Here is a 21,562-nt window from a genome sequence, read left to right as displayed (position 1 = left end):
GCCTATCCCGTAAATTTTTAAGATTTAACACAATCATCTAGCCTGGGAGAACCGAGACAATTTAAACCTTTGGCAAATTTGAAATTGCTCTGCAGGTCTGTCTCTGGCAAAGAGGCCATTCACTCCCATTCCCAATGTTTTTAAAACCTGGGCACAAATCACAACTGTTGAGGCGAGCTTTACATGATGACATGGAAGCAGTTTTTGAAAAACGCTCGTTTGTTGAGATGTTTTTTTCTGTTGCTCTGCATACAGTATGTCATCTTCATTACTCTGATTGGTTTTAGGCGACCAGAGGCATTTTGATCGGTGTCTGTTGGTGACGCCCCTTGGAAATGAGAGGTGAATAAACTTTATCCAGACCCAATTTCAATTGAGATAAGATCTGGTGCTAACCAGGCAAACAGTCATCCCATTCTCTGTTCCAATAGAGGATTTCCTTTGCTGGATCGATCAACAGACTTAAAAACATTGCTTGTGCACAAAGCCACACACTCACTTGATCAGTTAAATTTCTCACCCACACATTTAAGTTTGCCTGTTCATGGTAGAACTTTTGACTGTTGTGGGATTTCTGATGGTATTCAGTATGAGGCTTTATTGGTGTCAATGACATGGAAGGTTTGTAAATTGATTTCAATTTCCCTCCCTTGCACAAATGATTTGGAGTATTACATACATAAATACAGTATTTTATTCTGATGATACTGACATGTTGCGGCTATACTGCATTTTTTACTTTATTTATTTAAAATATGTATACAAGGGTATTTGGTATTTTTGCACATCCATCCATCACTGTTGAATGCTAGCCACATGTTGACATGTTTGGAAAGGAGGAAGGATGACGGATGCCCTTTGTTTCTGGCCATCTGTTTGTGACTAATTCTATTTCCCTCCAATAATGAATGCTGTGGCTGCGTAAGCCAGTTTACCTGAGGGCCAGGCCAACTGACCTTTCCAGAGCATTCTGCATTAAACATCTAAAAATGCAACATTTAAAGTCTGAACAGGTGTTTGTAATAGCCTACGGAATGGTATGGCCACTTAAGGCTTTGCATGAAAAGGTTTAAGTGGTGTTTTATGTTGTGTAAAATTGAAGGATAACACTAAAACATAATTGGTGACAACTGCTCAGTTTTTTTTGCAGGTTGATAACTAGATTTTTCATGACTTTCTGACTATTTAGACAGCATAGGCTATCAAAGGCATAAAAATACTTTTTCAGTTGTGAAAAAAATACTGCACTTTAAAATCATTGCCTGGGCTTATTGGGCTCGTTTTTGAATATAGGCCTTTAGATTTTCTTTAGTGGTCACCAACCATATGAAGAAGAGCATGCATGCAAGTTGAGTGTATGCGCGTGAGAGGGCGACAGCAGTTACGTAGCAGGAAGAGTGACTCAAGATTGGCTGAAATCCCAGATGAAACCTCCTTTGCCATCCACTGACAAGGTGTGGATTGTTTCTACACTGATCCAGCGTTAGCAGTGTGCCACCCCTAACTGACAAGAAGTTGAACAGATTCAGCACCCTTGGTAAGCACGACTGCTAATATTACCTCATCTTATTACATCAGTTTCATATGAATAGAAGTCACTTTTTTCACAGGAAAGGTTCTCCAGTGACCTATAACGGCGTAGGCTAATGGTTAAACAACATGTCGTTTAACGTTTAGTTGTGGAACTGTCATAGGTTGATTAGCAGGTGTTCTCACAGATGTCGGTAGCTAGTATTTCTGACAGTTGTCTCTGACACGATCTAAAAAGTAAACTTATGTTTGCTATTGACGTTTCAACTGTCATGCAATTGTTATAGTGCTAAAATGCTGAAAACGTTTAAGTAAATTGACTTGTGCTTGCTCAACATAGCTCGCGCATCGTTCACCTGTTTAGAGGGAAGTTTTCTCTGCCCAAACAAAATAAATCATTCTGACTGTCTGGCACACACGCCTCCTCCAGTGTACACACCCCTTACGTTGGAATATTAGCCACTGAGAAAGTGAATGATTTTTCAGCATTCACAAGCGTTTGTCAGGTACATCGTGTGTGTGTGTGGTGGGGGGGACCGACCTCTTCTAGTCCTCCTTGACAGGCCACCTGTTCTGTTTTGATGCTGCTTGAGCCTAGTTTATGCTACTTGCAGTGGCAAGCACATCTGTCCACATCTGTGTCCATCAAGTTTTCAGCATACAGTGTTCATGTAGCCTTTCAGGAAGTCTGTTGGGCAGATAGGGTGCGGAATACTCCAGGATATTATAAAAGTGCAAGTTGCTTTTTCCTGGTGTTCAGATAAAGTAGAGTGAAAAAGTTTGAAGAAGAAGTTAACAGCATTGCATGGGGAGAGAAAAAAATGCTTAGCAAACATGCTTTTCTTTACTTACTCATTGCTGAAAAAAAAAAGACTAGACTAGACAAGACACTTGTTTGCCTTTCGTGGGCTTTGTTTTGAATTTTCAAGTGCTGTTTGCTTCATGTGGGTTTGGGGGCTGTAAAAAAGCCATTAAATTATGCCAATGAGATAAAATGAAGAGGGAGGAAATGTTTTACATGACATAGACCTAGCTGTAGGTTTGAGCAGGTGCTGGAACTCTTTGGGATTATAAACGTTATGACAGAATGAATAGAGAGAGAATAGGTGTAGAACCTTCGTCCATGTAAAACGTCTGAACTGCTTTTCCTCCTCTTTTGATCTCTCTTGCACAGTTGTCTGTTTTACCTTTTTGATCTTTCTTGCACAGCTGTGTACTATTCTGCTGTGGACTTCAACAGGTAGCAGGAATGTATTTATGAAGGAGATGTAAGAAACAAGAACAACAATCTTTGACCCCTGTGCCTTTGATTGAGTTTGTTGTAGGGTCAGAGACCATATGCCTCAGTGAAAAAGAGCAGTCGCTGATGGAGATGCATAAAGGTCACTGGGGGAAATAATGTCAACAAACATCCATCAGTGGTAATCTAGTTGAAACTAATGGAATCACTCTCTGATGATGTTTAAAAGGGGTTCCCCAGAGATTGAAATGGCTAAATGCAGCACAGATACAAGACGAGTCCTTTTGTACACTATTCAACACAAAGGTTGAAAGAGTGAAACCTAGCGTGTTGTTGGCCTATTGGCTGCGCTTTTGTTGCTCCTCTCTTGAAGGTAGGTGCTGGAGGAACAGGATGTTTCAGTGGGAATTGTTCTCCTGTCATGTGACCGACGTAGCAGGCAGCCAGCCCGTGTGTGTCTGTGTGTGTGTGTGTGTGTGTGTGTGTGTGTGTCTGTGTGTGTGTGTGTGTGTGTGTGTGTGTGTGTGTGTGCCCTGAGAGCCGGCACCACTTCCCCGGTCTTCATTTCCTCTCTTCTCTTCTCTTCTCTTCTCTTCGCTTCGCTTCTCCTCTCTTCTCTTCTCTCTTTGTCAATTTTTCAGTTGGCCTTGCTCCCCCCCCTCCAGTAACAGGATTCCGCTGTTTCTCACAGAAGGTAAACACTCCCTCCTCCTCCCCCTCCACTGTCACTCTGTTTGCTAACAGCTATTATGGGATTTTGACCCATGCCCATGTACTGAACAAACATCAAGGTGTGAAGAGTTTGGTGGTGGGAGTTGTGCGCAGTTCCCACAGCAAGAATCATGTAGTTTATGTAATAGATTTCTCTTCAGTTTAGATGTTCAGTCACCAGGTGTCAGTGAAGCATTTATTACCAGACTACCAGACAACAACTATGAATGGAATGGAAAATTAGCAGAAGTACTTTGTTGATGATGACCGTACATTGTAGATGGTGCCTGTGGGGAAATTCATATTTCACAAGTGTCAGACTAAAAAGTACAGTCTTCATTTTTTTATTCCTGGGAACTCTATCAAGAAAAGTTTAATAATAATTTTATGCTGAAAATTGAAATTGACAAGCTGGAAAATTGAAATTTGCAAGTTTATGGTATGTAAATGGTCCTTTCATCAGTTGTAAAGACTGTTATAGTTAGTCTCAGCTGTCTTGATGTTCATTGCATCTGCTGTGACCAGCTTAGTGCTATTTAAAAGTGCCTGAGGCCAGAACGTTAGCTCTGCACAAAGGCCATTAGCCTGCATGGAAATGTAAATAGAGCTAATCGCTTAGCCATAAATGAGTGGCTAGTGTGTGTGTGTGTGTGTGTGTGTGTGTGTGTGTGTGTGCGTGTGTGTGCGTGCACCTGTTCCAGTGAATTAAAGGCCAAAATCACTGGGAAGGAAGGGGCCAGGAAGATATCGTCATTACACTCGTGTGACTAGAATGTTGTACAATGAAAGTTCTAAAGAATATCTGGGTCCATCAAATATACCTGACATTTTAAAATCTTGTGTTGTTGAAGCATTCTTTTATTATGTTCAAAGTTCTCCTACGGAAGGGTTGAAAAGAGTAAAAGAAGAGGTAGACTAAATTAGGTAGAAAGAAAGAGAGAGACACACACAAGGTCTAAACATAGGAAAGCCACATTTGAAAAAGAATTGGATTAGTCTTGTGCTTTTGGAAGAGGGAGTTCTGATCATGTTATTATGTATACATTTCACATGTGTTATATCACATTTTGTGAACAGTGTGCTGTCCTTATGTTTTGATTTCCTATGTGTTTTTTCCGTTAATAAAATCTGTCCACTTCTGCTGTAACCACGACGAGATGAACGATCCCTGTTGTTCATTAATGTCGCTATTGGTGACTCATTGCTTGGTTACTGAGAGAGTGGACAGCTGTTTGGCGTAACATGGCTGTAGCGCGTTATTGAATTGAACCTAACATTCAGTACTGCTTCCCTGTAAATAGTGATGCCCATTGAGTTTCATTCATGAGTGGCTATTCTCTTTTCTTTTAAGATAATTCAACGTTGTCTTCTAGTACATGGTGATTTGTGTGCTCTAATGCCCCTGTTAAGAAGCAGCACAGTTGAAACACAGTAAACTCAGAGAGTGCTTCCATTTATGTCTTTGCCTGGTGATGAGTATGGGACATCTGTTTCTCATTGGTGGTTGAGCGTACTGCAGAAACTCTGAACCCTTTGCACCTATTTCTTAGCTCAAGGCTGCAGATTTATTTCTACCATCTTTTCCAATTTTATGTATGCAATTTTATTACGGTGCGATATATCCATTTTGATTTCATCAAAGCTTTATATAACAGAACAGTTAAAGAGGGTTTAAGACTAGATTTACCGTATGTGGGTAGTTTCACAATCAGGGTAAGCTTTTCAAATTATAACCTGTTCCATTTAAAAAAAAATAATTCCTAAAGGGGACAAATTAACCTGATCCTCAAGAAACATTACATTACATTAAATTACATTACATTTGGCTGACACTTTTTTTTAACCAAAGCGACTAACAACATGGTAAACAGTTTTAAAGCAATTCTCTCAACAATTATGGGACAATTTAAAAAAAGGTAGAGTACAGTAAGAATAAGTGCATCAGTGAGTGCTGATTTTAAACAGTTGAGTGTCAGTTCTAGACGGGTAGTAAGTGCTAGGATCAGCAAGACTAGTTGTAAGTAGTGCTATGAGAGGAGATGTTCTCTGAAGATCTGGGTCTTCAGGAGATTTTTGAAGATGGAGAGGGATGTCCCTGCCCTTCTAGGAAGAAGGGTTCCTCCAACGAGAAACAACAGATGAGAAAAGTTTGGATTGGCCTGAGCGTACCGGTGACAGAGCTAGACGTCGTTCGGAGACTACTTTGTAGGCAAGCGTTAGAGCCTTGAATTTGATGCGGGCAGCCATAGGTAGCCAGTGTAACTGGATGAGCAGCGGAGTAACGTGCCCTTTTGGGTTGGTTGTAGACCAGACGCACCGCCGCGTTCTGGATCATCTGAAGAGGTTTTACTGTGCAGGCTGGGAGACCTGTCAGGAGGGCGTTGCAGTAGTCGTGAGATGACTATTGCCTGAACCAGGAGTTGGGTAGCATATTGAGTCAAGTAAGTCCTGATTTTCTGTATGTTGTAAAGTGCGAACCGGCATGACTGGGCGACCGAGGCAACATGATCGGAGAAGGTTAGTTGGTTGTCGAGAACAGCTCCTAAATTTCTTGCAGCCCTGGTAGGTGAAACAGACAGGGAGTCAAATTTGATGTTGATGTCATAGTGTACGGTAGGTTTAGCTGGGAGGACCAGCAGTTCAGCTGAAGGTGATGTGCCTTCATCCATGATATGTCTGAGAGGCAATCCGAGATCTGTGATAGAGCTGTGTGTCGTCTGCATAGCAGTGGTATGAGAAGCCATGCGAGCCAAGGAGGTGGTGTAGATGGCAAAGAGAAGGGGGCCCAGCACTGAACCCTGGGGGACCCCTGTGGTTAGATAGTGAGGTGCAGATAGCTGTCCAAGCCATGATACGTTAAACGAGCGTCTTGTGAGGTATGGTTCAAACCAGGAGAGAGTAGAGCCGGAGATTCCCAGGTTAGAGAGTATAGAGAGAAGGATGGCGTGTCAAAGGCAGCCGATAGGTCAAGCAGAATGAGTACTGATGACCGAGCGGTCGCCCTGGCTTCCTTTAAGGCTTCTGTTACAGACAGCAGCGCCGTTTCAGTGGCCGCTTTTGAATTTAATTGAAACAACTCAGGCCTGTGAGTTGTATGTCGTATGTCATCACAGGCTTCCAATTGTCCGCAAATCATTCCCACCATATTGAAGAAGCAGGGGGAATCCAGGGGAGATCTTCCTCTTAGCAAATTGTTGAGGCGAGAGACAACAGAGTGCCACCACAGCCAAACAACTTGACCTGGGCACCCAGGTGGCCTGACAAAGATCTATAAGATCGAAACGTTGCTATGAATTAAAGTTTCTAGGAGCGTCTAACACCAGGCTCGTGCAAAATTTAGAATTGAATTGAGAATGACTCCTTAATTCCAATTCAATTGTTGAATATGAATTGAATTTGAATAGAGGTCAAAAACAGGATCTAGAATTACAAATTCGAATTTGAATTAAAGGAAGTAGAATTGAAATTCAATGAAATTTGAAGAAATTCATACACGTAATTTAAGGGTAGGGTAAATAAAGCTTCCACATTATATGTCAGATATGATTGCATCAAACACACAACTTATAAGTTAATAACTAATAACAGTAACCAATTACATTTCCAAAGTAACCTTCCCAACACTGAATGTATGTGGCATTCAACACATTCTTTCTGTTGTGTGACTGTGGAATTGCTTTGAATTGCCATGAATTTAATTCCACTTCCGGGCATTTCAATTCGAATTCAAATTCAACTTCCTGTGGGGCGGAGCCAATTCAATTCAAATTCATGAATTGAATGGAGGTCAATTCTAAAATTCTGATTTTTGCACAAGCCTGTCTAACACAGTGTGCAGATCTTTCTTTTATTTTTACTTTCAGTTAAGTTTTGATCCAGCACCTGTTTAAGTTGTTGGATGTGTGTAACCTGCACTCTGCTTCATCATTATTGCCTATGATCCTCCTTGCTCTCAAGTATAGCTTGAGTATAGCTACTACCAAAAATCCAAACAATTGGCAAATCTGACAAAAGACAAAAATCTATTAGTTGCCAATGAATAAACCTCTTCCACTTCTTTCAAAACATCTATGAACACCACGTGCTGTGTTTTGCAGAACTCCTCGTTGTCCCAGCAGTGATGACTGACACCATGTTTGGGAGTGGCAATGATCAGTGGATCTGTCCCAATGACAGACAGCTAGCACTGAGGGCCAAGTAAGTATGAACTTCATTACTATTTTTTTCTCATTACTAATTTACAACTATGTGATATTGTGTTTTATGTCTTCCGTCTTGCCGCTGTGAAGCCCCTGATTGTGCAGCTTCAACTGGAGGATAACTGGGGATACTGAGTATCCCACTTTAAGTGTTTTGTCTGTCTGAATATCTTCATTTGCCCACTTACTGTGTCTGTTTTTAATTTGGGCAGGCTTCAGACTGGCTGGTCTGTGCACTCGTACCAAACCGAGAGACAAAGAAAGAGTCAGGTGCTTGAGAAGCAAGAGCTGGACATCATTCTGAGTGTCATCCACAGAGCGGAGCAACTGGACCAGCTAGAGCAGCACAGGATTGGGTACAGAACCTACTTTCTATTTACAATCAGGGCTGTAGTGGAGGCTAAACGCAAGTAAACACAGTTTATCCACCTCCTATTAGAGTTTATCCACCTTATCCACTCAGAGTTTATTTACCAATTTACCAACTTTTAACATTAAAAAATCACACTGCACTTATCAACACTCTAGGAAGCATTTAATGGTATTTCTATAAACATTGGACAATAACCTCCACCATCATTGAATATGTTCTGAATCCCATTAAATATGTTCTGAATCCACCTTACCGTGATCACAGAATTCATAGTTTACCCACCTCTTATTTTAACACTACACTTGTTGTGTCAGGGTTATGTTCACCCTGTTGGGACGTATTTTCCGATAATGACCGGTGGACAATACCTTATCCCTTACTTAATTACAGTGCATGAAAATGCACTGTACTGTTCTTCCTAGGCTTCTTAGTTAGAGTTGCTAGGTTACGGGGACGCTGGCGAGACACGCCGCTCCGTCTGGCATCATGTTTTTGTTTGTTTTTATGTAATGTTCGTAATTTTATGTAATGTCATGTTTATTTTTTGTATTGGTTTGTCTAGTTAAATGTTTTCCCTATTTATTTACGCTATTTTTGATAGTTTTCGTGTTACTCTTAGTCCTTTTTACTGCTTCTAAGTCAGTTGATGTCGTTGACATTTGTCCATTGGGAGCTTGCTATGGCTAGCTTTTGCCCTAGCTTGGCATCGGACATCCTTCCATCTATCCGTGAGCGATGCAGCACTTCACTGTCTGGTCGAGGGGATCTCTCGGGACAGCTGGACGGTTCTAGGCTACTCTGCAAAAGATCTGCCGTGGCCGCCGAGCTGTTGCTGACCTGCGAGCTGCCATGCCAACTGCAGACTCTGACATCCTTCCATCAATCCGTGCACTTCACTGTCTGGGCGAGGGGATCTCTCGGGACAGCTGGACCTAGGCTAGCTACTCTGCGAAAGATCTGCCGTGGCCGCCGAACTGTTGCTGACCTGCGAACTGCCTTGCCAACTGCAGACTAACGTTAACGGTGAAGAGCTGCAATCTCACGGAGCAACAAACGGTCGCTGTTAAGTCCACCGAATTGTGGATCTACACGATCGCCCAGTACTTTGGACTGTGCTCCAGTCATCTCCAGACTGCGGTCTACAAGGCCTAGCTTCTAACGTTAACGTTATCTCTAGACTGGTAGCATCATCACCTGGTATGGGAACTCCACAGTTAGAGATTGTAGTACTCTGCAGAGAGTAGTGCGCTCAACTAAACATACTATAAGAACTCAACTCCCTGCTCTACAAGATATCTATTCCAGAAGAGTACTCCTAAGAGCCCAAAATATTCTGAAGGACTCTTCTCATCCTAACAATGGATTATTCCTACCGCTGAAATCAAGAAGACGCCTATGTAGTCACAAAGCCAGAACTGAGAGACTCAGGAGAAGTTTTTATCCCCAGGCCATCCGAACTCTGAACTCACACTATACTGACTTTGCACACATTCACTCCTCAGCACTCTCAAACATTTCCCAACTCTGAACTCACACTATATGAGTGAATGCACTCATTCACTCCTCAGCACTCACACACACACACACACACACACATACACACACACACACACATATCTGACTTTCTCCAACTCCACATCTCCATAGAACTTTTTATTTATTATGACCGCCGCGCAGCGAAGCGGTCATATAGGTTTAGTCAGATTTTTTTTTTTTTTTCTTTTTTTCTTTTTCGCATGCCCAAATTTCCGTCAATGATTCCCGGGACACTGAAACTTGGAGGGCATGTAACCCCACATGGATAGCATGGAACCATCGTTTTTCGTTTTGATCTGTAGCCCCCAGCTGGACTGGACCCCGAAAAGGAGGATAGGGCAGACACAGTTTTCTGTGAATATCTCGAAAACCGTGGGGTTTAGGAGGACCATTTTTTTTGTATGTTGATCTCAAGGGGCAATGTCAACCCATTCCATAACCACTCATTTCATGTATAGCCACCTAGTTAAACACAAAAAGTAAAAATGAGGTGTTGTAATTGAAGGTATCTGTGACCTAACATAGTCAAAACTGCACTAAATTGGAAGTGTAGGATCATGACACCCTCTGTATGCACGCCAAGTTTTGTGGAATTCCGTTCATGGGGGCCACACAATAAATTAATTTATGTTACTATACACCAACTGGCCTGTAGGTGGCCGGAGACAGTTTTCTGTGAATATCTCGAGAACCGTGGGGCCTAGGAGGTCCACCTTTTTATGTATGTTGGTCTTAAGGGGGCATGTCAACCCATCCCATTACCACTTATTTCATGTATAGCGCCACCTAGTTAAAAATTAAAAAGCAAAAAATTAGGTGTTTTCATCACAATATCTCTGGCTGACAAGGTCAAAACTGTGAAGTGTAGGATCATTATGACACCCTCCGAATGCATGCCAAGTTTTGTGTACTTTCGTTCATGGGGGGCCTTACAATAAAATAATTGATGTGTACATTTAGTGACGTACACCAACAAGGATTCCCGGGACACTGAAAGACCGGGGTACACAAAACTTGGTGGGCATGTACCCCCACATGGATAGCATGGAACCGTCATTTTTCAAAGGAGGGTAAGGCAGACATAGTTCGGATGACCAATTTTTTTCCGTATGTTTGCCTCCAGGGGTCATGTTAACCCATTCCATGTGCACACATGTGCATAAACAGATACACACGCACACACATACATTTACAGTAATCATACGTATGACACATACTCACACAGTAGACATATGTACGCATGCATGCACATGCACAAACACACATACGCAGGCAAACACACATACACACACACACACACACACCCACACACATAAACATAAACTTGTACACGCACACATGCACACAATTCAAGAATTTTTCCCGTCATCTACTTCCTGAATTTTTGGTCATTGATACCCGGGACACCGAACCACCGGGGTACATGAAATTTGGTGGGTATGTAGCCCCACTAGACTTTTACAAATTTTTTCGTAAAAGTCTAGTGGGGCTACATGATGGAGGCCTATTGATTGCATTTGTAGAAAACTATAAATGCGGTTATACCAAGCAAATTGATAGCAGCACTGTTTGTATCTTTCGACTGTCATTTATTGCACGTGCTACAAAATCATTCTGTGCAATGGAAGATTTACCAACGTTACACCGGTCTGATACAGTTTTGCCTATACATGCGTGAGACTGAGACGCCTGTTTATTTTGTTTTAAGTGCGTGCACGGTTTGAGAGGGGAATCGATGTGCTTTGATTCCAGCTTGGTAGTTGTAGTCTGTGAAATTAAAAAGCACGTGTGTGTGAAGTATCCAAACAATGACACCTTCATTTCATTATGGCTGCTTTAGCAACACACCTTAAGCTACTGTGCAGTGGGTCCCATTTAGAAGTGGCTACTTCATTCGCGCTTTCCTTGACTCATGGAGCTGCGTGAATGTTATTACAACTTTTCGCCCGCGATATGGCAGTTTAAGTCCGCTTGATACTGTAAAGGCGTAAGCCATTGGTTTCAAAGGAGATTTTATTTGTGTCGCCAGCATAGCCTATTGACAATTTATGTTGTAAATAGGCCTACGTTATAATCCTACCTGTATCTTAGGGAAGCTAACAGCTTTCTATTAGGATCTAGTTTGTTAGTTACAGTTTTGTCATAACTCCCTGATGCATTTTTGCATTTAGAATAGCCAGAGCGTGTATATCTCAATCGGAAAATTAAACAATATCGGGTGCCTATGGACTAGGCTGGGTGAACCCAGCCTGATGTGCCCGCTATTTATTTTTTGATTTCTTAAAAGATTGAGCTTGGTCTGATGAAAGCCAGACTAGCCATGGACCTCAGTTACACAATGCAAGGGAACATGAATCAGCCTATATTTGCACGAACAATAACGGACAAAAGCTCTTCAACTTTGGCCGTTTGACCATTAAAATTTGTATGAACAGTCTAGCGACGCATTTCATCAAGGCCCATTTGGACATGTCAGTTATGCAGGTCAGCAACAGTTCGGCGGCCACGGCAGATCTTTCGCAGAGTAGCTAGCCTAGGTCCAGCTGTCCCGAGAGATCCCCTCGCCCAGACAGTGAAGTGCACGGATGGATGGAAGGATGTCAGAGTCTGCAGTTGGCATGGCAGCTCGCAGGTCAGCAACAGCTCGGCGGCCACGGCAGATCTTTTGCAGAGTAGCCTAGAACCGTCCAGCTACATAAAAAATAAATAAATAACATTATGCTGATACCTTTTGCTTTTCCCAAATACAATGTAGCCTACAGGTGTAAGTGACCTTTCATCAATCCAGTTGCAATGGATGAACTGTGATGAACTGCCCTACTTGTGATTGTTTAGAGATTTTAAAGGTTTTATAACAATGCTACTACATCTTCTTTGGCTATTCTACAATCTATTCACCTTTTCAGCACCAGTAGGCTACTTTTCTGTGCAGCCCCACACACACTCAGGCATGCCAAACAAGCATACACAAAAGTTTCAAGAGTGGGGGATGGAGTAAAATATGGAGACAAATTGAAGTGTGATTTATTTTCGCGGAACGGATGTACAGGACTGAGCGGCGGTCATATTTTGTACCGCTATGCTGTACATCTAGTTATTTTTGATTTCTCCTCCATCTGTCTACCCATGTCCTTGATTGCCTAGCCTTTCTGCCCCCCCCCCCCCCCATCCCCAACACACACACAAAAAAACACACACACTTACATCATCACTGTCATCACCTCACATATATACAGCACACTGCTTGCTACAGTAAGCCTCCTCTACATACTTGCTGCACACTGCCCCCCTACATCCACAGCACATTGTCTTCAGGATCTTCTCCAACACACATCCTCTACATACTTACAGCACACTGCCCCCACCTACCCACACACACACTACACACACACAGTCACTGCTCCACTCCCCTTCCGCCCACACACACATCTTCACTGTCATCACTCACATACATCATACATACAGTACTCTGCAATAGTAAGTCCCTTCACCATACTTGCAGTACCCCCCCTCTCCCCTACATACACAGCACATTATTTCATCAGGAAGCTTCTCCAACACACATCCCCAACATACTTACAGCACACTGACCCCCCCCCAATACACAGCACATTGTCTCATGCGGAAGCTTCTCCAACACACATATTGCACACTGCCCTCTCCCCACATACACAGCACACTATCCCATCCCCCCAACACACACACCAAGACCCCTGGCAGTTGGGTTAGCCCCTTGAGCCGTGGATCGTGGATCTGCCCAAGGTTTCTTCCTTGGGAAGGGAGTTTTTCCTTGCCCCTGTTGCTCTTGGGTGCTCCTTGTTGGTGCCCCCCGCCCAATCCCAATCCTCCCCCACCTTTCTTATGCAGCCCTTGCCACTTAATCTACTAAACCCCTTCTACTGCACTTTTTACCCCCCCCCCCCTCCCACTTTTTAAGTAACATGGTTAACATAGTTAGCATTGTTAGCATGCTAGTTAGCATAGTTAGCATAACTACTAAAAATGATTAGCTAGGTTAGCTAAGTCACATAATTAACATTGTTAGCATGCTAGTTAGCATAGTTAGCATAACTACTAAAAATGATAAGCTAGGTTAGCTAAGTCACATGGTTAACATAGTTAGCATGTTAGCATTGCTAGCATAGTTAGCATGTTTAGCAAAACTACTAGAAAACGTTAGCTAAGTTAGCTAAGTAGCATGGTTAGCATAGTTAGCATTGCTAGCATAGTTAACATGTTTATCAAAACTGCTAGAAAACATTAGCTAAGTTAGTTAAGTAGCATGGTTAGCATGTTAGCATTGCTAGCACTGCTATAAAACATTAGCTAAGTAGCATGGTTAGCATAGTTAAAAATCTTACCATAAGCTAGCAAACATTAGAGCCATTCCAACTTTCAGTTATCGTCAAATATCTACCTATACACAGTCATTAAACTAATTGAATATTATTCATTAAACTTCCAGTCTGTCACCAACTTTTAAACTATTTACCTTCAACTTTTAAACAGTCTACTTTGAAACTATCTATTAAACTAGCTGTCTATCAACAACTTTTAAACTATCTACTGTCTATCAACAACTTTTAAACTATCTACATTCAGCTTTTAAACAGTCTACTTTTAAACTATCAACTTTTATTAAGCTATGCAACCACCATGTCTATCCTAGCATCACCGTAGTAACCATCTCTGTATTATCTGTTTTAACTATACATGATATTTTACATCACAACTTTAGCATTTTCATGCACTGGTAATTCCTTGGAATTGCATTTCTAGTTATTATTATTCCGCTTACCACTTTTTCCATACGCAATTTCTCTTGAACAGTTTAACTTAGAAACTTCATTCAAACTTTGTAACGTAGGTCTTCAAATGGATCAGGTTGCTATGTCTTTTCAACTTTGTAACTTTTATACTTTTTAAACTATTAAAGAAAAACGTTTTAAAAATCCCCATAGACTTAACATTGCCGATTGTGACATCATAATACGGTCATTAAGCAATTAGAATCCTATGCCAGGTGTTCAGGCCACCTGCAGCCTCAGGCTTTAAAGTGGAAATGAAGCAGTCAAATAATACAGATGTCTATAGCACTAGTTAAATATTTAAATATACCATAAATACAAATAAAGTCAGAAATATGACCCGTTATTCAGAATAAAGCACAAACAAGTTGCATTAATTTCAGCTGTGCGCCGCCATCTTTGTTTTCAGAAAATTATGACGTCACAAGAATGGTTGGTACAACATTCTATGCTGTTTACACAGCGGCTGTCATAGCCTCACAGTTAGCTTACTGCCTCAACAAAATGGATATGGACGAATGGGATAGACCCACCAATGAGGACAGGCATCCAATTGCCTATGCAGGGTACCCGCTGAGTCTTAAAAGTATTAAAAAGTATTAAATTTCATTTTCCTAAATTAAGGCCTTAAAAAGTATTGAATTTCACCTCAAAGTCTGGAATTTTTCACGGAGGTCTTAATTTTTAAAATGATCAGTAGATTTAGTCTAATATCCTCACGTAGCGTGACAAGGATTAAAGTTCTTGGTTGATTTGATTTCCGTCAATTTGATTTTAGAAATGTCATATTTGAGATCGATGCAGATCCGGTGAGAAAAAAAAAAATAGGAGGGGGTCTATCACCTTTTCTTTTCCTTTTTTTAAGGCAACTACAAATATTATATCGTATATCGCAACCTCTTGTCAACCTTATACAATCTGTTGCTGAAGACAAAAGCGCCCTCTACAGATTGTCGTTATCAGATGCGCAGACCTCCTGAATGAGCACACACAGTATTGCTGCTCATTGGAAAACTGAGTTGTCTGTAAAACTCAAAATTACCATGTTTTCATTAGATGCGGAGGAGGCAACAAATGGAAATATGAACAATATCTAGACTGTTCTGATTCGTTACTTTGATGAGGAAATGTGAAGTCTTGCAAACTTGATTTTATAGATTTTACTTGGTGTTGAATTACATATTAACAAGAAAAAAAATCTCCCCTTTAAATACTTTTGGCCTGAAGTAATTAAATAAGAATGTAAGTTAAAGCCTTGCTACAATATTGCTGCAGTAGAAAAGAACAGCAATGGCTAATCAGCAATGGTCAGGGATGGTATTGAAATATTGTTTTGTTCATCAGGAAAACTCAATCTCAATCAAGAACACTCTCAATTAAGCCTTATTCACATGGGCCATTATTGGCTAAAACGAGGCTACAGGGTACACAAACCATAGGATTGTTATGTTCTATGCATTCACCTGTAGGTGGCATTAATTATATAGTAACTTAAGAGTACCCTGTAGCCTCGTTTTGGTGTTTATTTGGTGCTTTACTTTGCTGTTTGCATCTTTTTGTACATTAAAAACCAATAGATCGCGACCGCAAAAGGGGTGCTATCTAGGTAGATAGGTAGATATGAACAACGTATGACTTATGGCCTGAAAAAAGTTTTTTTTTTCACTTTAATCCCTGAAATCAACTAGGTTCTATTCCGTGTCCATGAAGCAGGACATTCAGTCACGTTAATACCGCGACAAATCTTTCCGTTGCCACTGCACTGCTATCATGTTCATGTTGGCATGTTCAAACACTTAAATAGTAATTATTTGAGGTTTAATCTTACCTTTGATATTATTTATTCTATCCGAATGGGTGCGATGTAGGTATTAAATTTAATCTGAAGTGGTATTAAAAAGGTCTTAAAAAGTCTTAAATTTAGGTCTGACAATTCTGGGGGTACCCTGCTATGCTTTTGAGCCAGTAGGAGCAGTGGGAGTTTTAGTGCCCCCCACAGAGCCTGACTATGGAGGAGAAATAGATGATCGAGAGAGAGGTGTATCTGAGCGCACAGAAAACCATCGGTGGTGCTTATGTGGGGGTTGTGTCCCTATGTTCACTGACATGGCACACATGGAGAGTGTCTGCTGCTAGGAAATGAACCTGGGACATCTCATCCAAAATAACAGATATATCCAATATATCCTATATCCAATCCTACGTGCCAAATGCTATCATTAAAGCGAGACGTTGGAGGTCTTAATCGCGACGCTGAGGGACATCGAGCGAAACACTGGAGCAGCCAAAAACAGCAGTTAACCAACTAACACACACTCTTGATAGGTTGTGCAGAGGGGGTAGGCTAGGGGACTACACTGATCACCTGAGACTACACTAATTTTTACACCCATACTCAGTTGTTCTGCAATGTATTATCATGGTACTGTAGAAGCTGCGATACAGTACTAGCATAGCATAACATAACAAGCACATACTGTAACTAGCATAGCATGAACCCTAAAATCTATGGTTGCCACAAGCGGCACATCCGTGCATTTATTTACTTAAAGTGAACAGCTTGTTATTTTATGTCAGCTTACATAAACAAATAAAAACTCAGACGCCTAGCCTACTGTCCATAAACAACGTCTACCCACAAAACCATGCCTGTCACAATCACAGACCTAGGCTACTACAGAGTAGCCTACACAAGTCAGACGTAGGCTAGCGTACCCAAACAGGTTCTCACCAGGTTCGCAAGTCTGTGCAAATAGTTTCCACTACTACTTGAGCGAAACAAATGCAATCATCGATACTACTCAATCACAAAAAGAAACATCTTACTCACACATGAGAAGTTCGCTCCCTCGAGTTTATTCACCAATTCATCAACGATGCAACTGCATTTTCAGGTCGTGGTAATCCACAAGTTGTGCGAGAACATCCAAACACATTATTGCAACTGAAGTTAAATCTAATTAAGTACTGTCTCTGATAGGCCTACAGGCTACATTACAGCGGCCCTTGTTCTTGTACAAACACAAAAACAAACATCAACATAATTTGCGTAGGCATATTGAAATAAAGTGAACGTCCGCTAATGGATAAAACATCCACGAACAAATGCTAATCATTCTGATGACGTAGCGTCTGCATTTCTAAAACATGGCCGCGCCCTAGTGGCGAAAGTCGTTATTGACATGTCATTTTCCAGTGAAACTACTTGAATATCGGGTTTAATGATAATCCATGTATCTTCAAAAATCAAAAAGCAACCAAAAATGGTCACAGTTCTCACTGCTTCATTTCCACTTTAAGCATACAATCTGGGTCAATTAAGACTACACATCCTATTCAACTGTTTCCTCTGCCCAGAACTGTTTCAAAATAAAAGTCCTCACTACAACAATCCACTGTTAAACAATTTAACCCATTAAACTACTGAACTTTTTACATGCAACTTTTAAACGGTCTACTTGTAAACTATCATTGAACTATCTATCTATTAAACTAGCTTTCTATCAACAACTTTTAAACTATACATTCAACTTTTAAACGGTCTACTTTTAAACTACCATTAAACCATCTATCTATTAAACTAGACTTCACTACTGCTCACTGATGCAAAAACACAACACAACCTTTCCCTGGGCAGCCAAAGAGTCCAACACACTCATCACACACATCATCTCACAGATTTACTGGCCCCAGGATGGCACGGATTACTCCTTCATTTTAATTTCTCCACACAGCCATTATTTTTGCCTGAACGTTGGGCATTAGTTTGGCACTGGGAGAACGTTGCTGAAAGATTGAGCTGGTGGGTGGTGTATGATTGAGTATGGTTGAGGTGTTGTGTCTGATCTCTTGGGCTGTGTTGTGTCTGGCTTGGCAGGCGTCTGGTGGAACGTCTGGAGAACATGCGGCGGAGCGCGGTGGGGAACGGCCTGTCCCAGTGCCTGCTGTGCGGGGAGCTGCTGGGGCTGCTGGGGGCGCCGTCAGTGCTGTGCCAGGACTGCTGCAAGGTAACAGCGTCGCACCGCACCCACCTGCTCAGCGTCGCACCACACCTCACACATTCATCATGATGTTAGCAGACAAGTGCACAACTTCTATTAATCTTATGTTTATGTATTTATCTATCTGTCTTCGTCTCTATTTTGTATCATTCTAGTTTGCCTGCCTCAACTGTGCAGCACTTTGGGTCAACTCCTGTTGTTTTGAAATGTGCTATATAAATAAAGTGACTTGACACGACAAGGTGTCACACAAGCAATCATAGGCAACACCATCCATTTAAATCCCACGTTAGGTCAGGGCTGCTTGTCTGATTAATGCATTATTGAGTGTGTTGGAAAGTACATCTCGCCAGCCAATTAAGTTTTACTTCTACATTAACTGAATGGTGATTTGGAATCCCTGTTGTTTGCCTGCTGTTCTAGTATCATAGAATGTTACCAATGCAAATATTTAGTTTGGTCTCTTATCTCTGGCATACAGTCAGTCCATAAAAAGCATGTCATATCTGATCATTCAAAACTTGATAAGATCACTGGAGAATAAAATAAAACACAGGCATGCCCTTGGGCTGTTTCTGCTTGCTTTCATCTTTGATTGTTTGAGCCCTTCACTCATTATGATGGGTGACTGTGTCACTGAAGATAAATTACACTGTAAGTTGCATTAGCTCCACCAGAGGGCAGTATACGCCTGTCTACCACAGGCTGTCTACAGCAGCACTCTAGCCCACATCTAGCATACAGGTGTATGAAGTTCTTTTAGATGTTGTGGTCACCGACCTACCTCAGGTCTAAGGGGTCAGAGAGTCCAGATGGCGCAGGTGAATCACGACTTGTCCTCGAAGCAGCACATGGGCCAGGAGAGAGAGGCGTGAGAGACACACAATGTGTGAGGAGTGAAGGGGAAATGGGCAAACGTAGTGCCAGTCTGGGCAGCTGGACCCGAGTGGGGGTAGCCATGATGGACCTCCGCAGGAGGCAGTGAAGAGAAGGAGGAAGCATCTGTCTCTTTACTGCATAGTCATGAGCGTGTCGTTATTTGGCTTTTTTTTTTGCTTCATGTATGCAAGGTATGACTATTATAAACACTGAACTTAAGTTATTACATTTAAGGAATGTAAGTTTAAAGTGATGACATTCTGTTTGGTAGGACTTGTCCCTATAGCAGTCCTTAAAGTGAACCTTCAGCCCCTTTTATGGCAGCTGTTAGTGTTTAATATAGCACTAAGTGAGAAGTTTTTACATGTGACGGTGGAAAATGGGAAGCGCTGAAGAGTTGCCTGTAAAGTGCTCTAAAAATACAAAGCTCCTTCAGCTAAGATGTAATTATGGGCACTTTTCCCTGGCTTTTGTCTTCCTTTTCATGAGGCTTGATTAAGGGATCCTTCTTGTGTATTTATTATAATGCCATATTCAGCCTTGCGTTCAAATTGATTCTTAAGGTTGAATCCCCAGAATCCAATATAATATTTCCAGTCTTAATTAAATTTCTTTTTAGCAGGAGAGTATTGTTTCTCTCAATCAACTGCTATGCTAAATGGGTCATCATGTGCTCTTTTCCACAGGTTTATAGATTAATATGGGAAGTCGCGCTGTGAAAAACAATTCAATCAAAGGCAGCAAAGCGCTGGCTTTCTAATAGCATGCTTGGAGGAAGGGTATAGTTAGAGAAAATGAATGTTGTTTCCTTAAGCACTGTCATCATAACATCTCTTGACAGTATTTGCACGGGTGACACTTTTCAAACTCTGCAATTGAAATTGATGTTGCTAATGTTGCTTTCTTTTTTTGGTGGTGATAGTGAGTTGCAAAGTGTTCGTACCAATTGTCCTTTGTATCATAGTTTCCCACAGAGGTGTATGAATGAGTGTAATTCTGTTAAGTTTCCATGCATGACACCGCATTTGTCCTTCTATGTGTTTGCAGAAAGTGTGCACAAAGTGTGGCATTGAGACTGCGTCCAGTCAGAAGAGACTCCATTGGCTGTGCAAAATCTGCAGTGAGCAGCGAGAGGTACCTTCCTACAGTGCCTTATTATTGACTCTTACACTAGATTAATCAAGTCTGCGGACTGAGTCTTGCCGTTCTTATCTAAGCAAAGCAACAATACGAACCACACAGCAAGACAACTTTCAAATGATGAACGCACCTTGTGCAATTAGACAAACAAGGTTCAGAGCTTTTGCACGAAATGGCCAGTAATCAGTTTGGTTAAGTTTGGTTGGTATGATAAGAACACACGGAAGATTTTGTGGCTGAGGTACAAGATTTGCTCGTAGTGATGAAGTACCTTAGTGAGGTCACTCCCTTATTACATTATGGACAATCCTCACCCAATCCCTGTGGTCACAGTCCCATGTCCTTCCAATATGAATCAGCTTAGTAATATTACCCATGTAGCCGTGTGTTGACACTAGGGAGAGGGATTCTGAGTTCTCATGATGCAGAGGACGGATACAGTGTATAGTTCTGGCAGGCAAAATTGCAATAATTAATTATTAATAATAATAATTAATTGTCTGCCAGGATTTGGTGGATGGTTGCAGTTTAAAATGGAAATGTTAATAAATGAAAATAAAAAAACACTGTTTAATTTTGAATGCCCTAACAGTGTGTTGCATGCTTTGCATAAAGAAGGGCTCATTTTTGCCACCGCTGCTGTGAACCAAGCAGCCTAAGAGGACAGGGCTGGGCTGTGAGAAATGGCAAATGACAGGGCACCTTATCATATGCGCTCAGATAATGGAAGCGTTCTGTCAGAAGGGCTGTTTCCTGCTGGATTTTGGGGACAGGGTGATGCTTCCCAGCACTCTCTCTTAACCCCCTCTCTCTCTTTCTCTCCAGGTCTTCCTCCTGAATAAATCATACATTATAGAGATATGAAGTGGTCGTTGTGTTGTTTACGCGGTAGACGTCAAGAGCTGTCTTTGAACATGTCTTCAAAGCCTGAAGCACTGTACTGTGGTTCATGGGCTGTTTTTGAACACTCTATGGGATGACGTTTACTGTATGTTGGTGTTTTCACACAGAACGTAAACATATTCATTCAGTTTTCCAACCGGCCGAGTGGATGACTCTTTGCCCAAGGCACATTGCAACCCAAACTTGCCACTGTCAAATCTTGAAAAGGTCATGCAAGGAGCTGTGAAGATCAATGCAATACG

At 41.5% G+C, this 21,562-nt stretch overlaps 1 protein-coding gene across 1 annotated transcript; it reads left to right on the top strand.

The window, feature by feature from the left end:
- Positions 1-1,477: 1,477 nt before the first annotated feature.
- On the top strand, positions 1,478-20,887 carry LOC125288271 (rab effector Noc2-like). The gene is made up of 6 exons (XM_048234485.1): positions 1,478-1,537; positions 3,412-3,464; positions 7,579-7,678; positions 7,893-8,036; positions 18,275-18,404; positions 20,325-20,887. Exons 3-6 carry the CDS (start codon positions 7,602-7,604, stop codon positions 20,454-20,456), a joined length of 483 nt encoding a protein of 160 aa, XP_048090442.1. The 5' UTR covers positions 1,478-1,537; positions 3,412-3,464; positions 7,579-7,601; the 3' UTR covers positions 20,457-20,887.
- Positions 20,888-21,562: the final 675 nt, after the last annotated feature.

This window comes from Alosa alosa, chromosome 2 (assembly GCF_017589495.1).
Source record: "Alosa alosa isolate M-15738 ecotype Scorff River chromosome 2, AALO_Geno_1.1, whole genome shotgun sequence".
NCBI classification, from domain to species: domain Eukaryota; kingdom Metazoa; phylum Chordata; class Actinopteri; order Clupeiformes; family Clupeidae; genus Alosa; species Alosa alosa.
Note: the sequence above shows the minus strand (reverse complement) of the source record. Positions and strands in the feature narration are given on the sequence as shown.